Here is a 4937-nt window from a genome sequence, read left to right as displayed (position 1 = left end):
ACATCTTAAAGTATCAGAAATATAAATTCCCAGCTGGCTGGGAATACATTTGAACATAGAATCACAACACTGTCACGCTTCCTACATCACAGTCAGTTGCACTCATTGGTCAGAGCGTTGGCCAATAGGCACAGACATAGTTTGAAAAACAGCGGGTTGCTCTCATCAACAATCTTCTGATGTCTCATTCATCGGGGGTCAGACTAAATTACACATTTAATCTCACATTTAGTCTGGTTTATCAGGCTAGAAAACAACCAGATGATCAGTCAGATCAGATCAGATCATCTCCAGTTTCCTGTTTCAAACACTGAGTTTCAATCAGATCAATAAGGTTTCATTTGGACTTTGTGTTCTTCATGCTGAGAACATCAGAGCTGCTGTTTGCTCACTGAGATCTTCATGGGTAAGATTTTTATTTTACCCAAAGTGTTGAAGAATGGAAACATCTTGTCAGTGAAGGTGTGAGTGAAGGTGTGTATGTGTGTGTTAGTGTCCAGATCAGAGAAGGACAGCTTTCCTCTGTCCCAGTCCAGATTCACTCTGATCCTCTGGAGCTTCTTCTGGACTGAGAGGAATGTGGAGAGAGCAGCTGGAGACTCCACTGAGTATTCCCCTCCATTGAACATAAGGAGCAATCCAGGCTGGATCCTTCCCTTCCTCTGAACAGACTCTTCTAACACACCAAGTCTCCAGCAGTCACTGTCTCCAACATCAACATCCCAGCTGTGGTTCCCTGAGTTAAAGCTCTCAGAACTCAGGACAGAACAACACACATCAAACCTTTCTGGATTATCTGGAAACTTTGGATTCTCTCCTAAGCTCACGTTGGTCAGATCTTCAGACAGGATGAGTTCTGGACCAGCAGTGTTTGGATCCAGGATGAGAGGAGTGTAGGACACCATGTTCTTCATGTTGCTCCAGATCTTGAAGGCCAGGTTGCCCAGATGTTTGGCCTGGTCTATCAGAGCTCCTGAGGGCAGCTGTGGATCCTCCAGCAGGGGGCAGCGCTGGACTCTTTCCACTGCAGCCTTGTAGTTGTGCAGGAATGAGACGTCTTCAGCTCTCAGCTCCTCCTCTGTGGCTCTGACTGTGTCTGAAAGAGCTGCTATCTCTCTGCTCAGAGCCTCCATCTTCTCCTTCATCATCCCTCTCTTCTGCTCCTCTTCCTCCCTCAGTGCAGCCAGCCTGGCCTCCTCTTCCTCTGCTAGAAACTGATGAAGCTTCTTAAACTGCTCCTTAATCAGCCTCTCTGTGTGTCGGGCCTGGACCTTCATGTGTTCTGCTGTCTGATCAAACTCCTCCTGAACTTTCTTCCTGACCTTCAGCTCCTTATTTAAATGTTCTAGAGATTCACAAAGAGTTAATCTTATATCCAGTGCCGCTTCATCGATGGAAGAAAAGCTGTGTCCAGTGTGTTTTTCTGAATCTCTGCAGATGAAACATACTGGCTGGTGATGGTCCAGACAGAAGAGCTTGAGTTTCTTGGTGTGCAGACTGCAGAGACCCTCTGAAGCTCTCTGCTCTTTATTCTCTAAGGTCTCATAATGGCTCTTCAGAGCCAAATCTGGTGGTGCAAACTTAGAACATCTCCGCTTGCAAACTGGACACTCTTTTACTGGTTTCTCTCTCCAGCAGTTCTTCAGACACTCCTTACAGAAGCTGTGGCTACATGACAGAAGAACTGGATCCTTAAAGACGTCCTGACAGACCGGACAGCAGAGATCCTCCTCTAACCTGGAAGCCATTTAGTCTCTGAGTGAAGCTGAAAACACAGAAGGTCCAGTCAGTCATGGCTCCCCTCCCTCCTCTACTAACTTCCCTCAAAGTGACTCTGAGTGGTGTTCTTGGTCCAACTCACCTTCAGTGTGTGGAGTGTGAGCAGCTTGAAGCAGCAGTGTTGGAGGTTTCCACTTTTCTCTCCTGCAGCTGGACTCACTCAGAGGAAGCTGCTAGTTTGGTCTGAAGGTGAATCTGATTGTGTGGGAGTCTCTCTGTTGGGAACAACAATCAAAAACTACTTCCTTATTTAGTTTGGCTCAAAGTCCAGAAATAAACCTTTACGCTACTATAAAATTTACTGATTAACAGGTTTTTTATTTTCACAACTTTCTGCACTCTTATGGACCTTTCTGTGTAAACCCAGTGTACCTACTCATCTTCCTCATTTTCATAGGAGAAGGAGGAGCAGTACAGACAAGGGTCCATAACTTTACTTTTAAATTAAAATAAACCTCCAGAAGAATGAGTGATATAAAAGCCAATTTATGAAAATGCTCTTTGTCTTTTTTTTACTATATAACTAGGGGGAAAAAATGATTCACCGGATTAGGTAGGATAAAGTCTTAGACTAGGTTTTTGTGCCATATCGCCACGCCCCATTGTAAGTGTTTTAATATGGTTGCTATGCAACATATGTCTGTCTGTGAATACTGGGCCCTCTATTCTCAGCCTAGACAGCTAATCTGCTTCCTTGTTCAATGTCTGAAAATATATATATATGTGTGTATTTTCCTGAGCTGCAAGAGGTCTTGCACTTTTTTTAAGCTTTTTAATTAATTGATCATTGTAATAATTGTCAACCAATTTAGTAATCGATTAATCGCTTCGAGAATGCAAAATATGCCTTTAGGTTACAGGTCAACAAACTTTGAACAGCAATTATACCAAAATTCTTAAATAAATATATAAACACTTTGTATTCAAGATATAAAAAGCTTTTTCGTCTGTCAGTATGCTCTATCCAGAACTCAAGTGGAATCGTTTTAGTTTCACTTTGTTTAATTTCGTGAAAAGTCTTCTTTGTGGAACCTTTTGCTATCCAATTATTAATCTAAAAAAAAAAAAAAAAAAATCGACAGATTAATCGATTTGCAAAATAATCGTTAGTTGCAGCCCAGTTGTTACAGTGTTATTGTGAAGTTGAATTATTAGCGCATATATTTACCTGAGAACTGATGATGTCTGTGTGTTACAGACCCTGGTTGCATGGAAGTGTATATGACAATAAAGTAGTGAATCTTTATTATTTATTTTCATTGTATTTTAAATAGGCCTATCTGCTTTGTCCACAAAAAAAAAATAAAAATCCCAGCCCCCCCACAAAATTACTTCCAGCGGCCCTGGACTGATCCAACAAAAAATCATTTCAGATGAGGTCCTGGCGTTTAGCGCTCATTGACAGTGAATGGGGATGATCACACCTGACATGATTTCCTGCAGAGGGAAGCATAGCTCCGACTGAGATAGAGCCCAGGTCTATTTTAGTCGGTCTACACAGCAATTAAGCACCAAATCTATGAGTCTGACAGGAAGAGAGACACGGTTAAAAAGTAATATACACCCGCTTTGGTGGAAAACAAAAAATAAAATCTGTTGATTGCACGGAGAAAGAGTCAGGTGTGGAGTTGCACATCGCATGTATATAGCAAGCAGGACAGACTTTGCAAAAACAATCATTGAAACATAAACTGCACCACTGCAGTTATAAAGCCCACTGGTGCTTTATAACTGCACCAGTGGGCTTTAAAAATATATTTTGTCCAAGTAAAAGATGGGAAATTGTTTTAATTTGTGTGACAAAAAGACAAAACAAAATCTGGATGGATTTGCTCACCCTGCCTAGTGGAAGCCTTTTTATACGCAGCCAGAGGGTAAAAAGTCATGCGCAACCTGTGTGACCCGGTGTTCTGTCAGATGAGCATACTTGATCAGACCAGCATACCCATAGTCAATACCCGTTTATCCCTTTCGTTTTGTACAAAATATAAACTTTAAATTATCTCAACGAATGTTTATCCTTTTAGTCATGTACAAAAAAAACGATATAATGACTTACTTTTCGATTAGTTTTTTTGAAGCGCATGATGATCTGACCTTAAACTGTTTTTTCTGTACAAGACTAATGTCAGGTTTATGCTTCTGTTATGTTTTTCTTTTGAGTATTCAGTCTTACTTTACTCCTCGTCTTCTAGTGTTTAGTTTTCTTTTCTCCATGTTTTATAGTCCTAGTAGTTAAATTGTTATTTCCAGTCTTCCAGGTTTCTATTTGTTGCTCTCTGCTGCCCTCTTGTGTTCTCCTTCTTCCCTAGCTCTTCCCCTCTCTTGTTCTGTGCACACCTGCTCCCAGTTTCCTCATTAGCCTCCTCTTTGTCTCAGTCTCCTTTAAAAGCCCTCTCTCTTCAGTTCCCCTTTGCTGGGTCCTCGTCAAACACCGTGTACACGCTCCAACTCCTTCTCTCTGTGCCTTCTTCCTTATGATTGTGATTCCCCTGATGTCTCCATGGTTTCTGGTACGTTAGACTAGTTTTCATGTTTTTTTTTTTTTTTTTGGACTTCTTGTTTCATGTTTGTTTGGACTTTGTTTTCCTTTTGGATTTTTGGATAACCTGTTTTTGTTTTCTATTAAATCATTATTCAATCCACAAGAGATTCACCTCTGCCTCCCTGCCTCTGCTTTTGGGTCAACTAACCATAGCCAAATCGTGACAACTAAAGGGATACACACCCGTAGAGGTAGTTTAAAGTCTATTTTCCGTACAAAACTAAAGGGATAAATGCAAATCTGACGTCATGCATATTAACTATAGGTATGCTGATCTGACAGAACAGCGGCCTTAAGGTAAGAGTTAAACTCAGGTTAAGGTTAGGTATGCACTGGTAATGGTTACGGTCATTGTTAGGGACAGAGCATAGAAAGGGTTAAGAAGGACTGAAAATCAATGGAAGTCAATAGGAATCAACACACGGTCCTCATAATAAATAGCAAGAAATGATTGGCTCTGTGTGGCTCTACATGGCTGATAAGGCTCATCCTGATTCACTGAAACCATTCAGATGAAAGAGACAAAAACATACAGGTTACATATATTTGAGTTTATTTGACTTTAAATGTCAGATATTATTTGTGGTTTATTCACATACAAAATGTCATTATT

At 40.9% G+C, this 4937-nt stretch overlaps 1 protein-coding gene across 1 annotated transcript; it reads right to left on the bottom strand.

Annotated features, from left to right (window-relative positions):
* Positions 1–328: 328 nt before the first annotated feature.
* Positions 329–1995, bottom strand: LOC119790923 (nuclear factor 7, brain-like). The gene is made up of 2 exons (XM_038296691.1): positions 1862–1995; positions 329–1765 (listed from the first exon to the last, which is right to left on the bottom strand). Exon 2 carries the CDS (start codon positions 1746–1748, stop codon positions 372–374), a length of 1377 nt encoding a protein of 458 aa, XP_038152619.1. The 5' UTR covers positions 1749–1765; positions 1862–1995; the 3' UTR covers positions 329–371.
* Positions 1996–4937: the final 2942 nt, after the last annotated feature.

Source organism: Cyprinodon tularosa, unplaced genomic scaffold, assembly GCF_016077235.1.
Source record: "Cyprinodon tularosa strain WSP-4 unplaced genomic scaffold, ASM1607723v1 ctg375, whole genome shotgun sequence".
NCBI lineage: Eukaryota > Metazoa > Chordata > Actinopteri > Cyprinodontiformes > Cyprinodontidae > Cyprinodon > Cyprinodon tularosa.
This window is presented reverse-complemented; position numbering and strand designations above follow the sequence as displayed.

What these genes read in the sequence shown, in the direction of transcription:
- LOC119790923 (XM_038296691.1), bottom strand. Translation starts at nt 1,748, where the DNA reads ATGGCTTCCAGGTTAGAGGAGGATCTCTGCTGTCCGGTCTGTCAGGAC.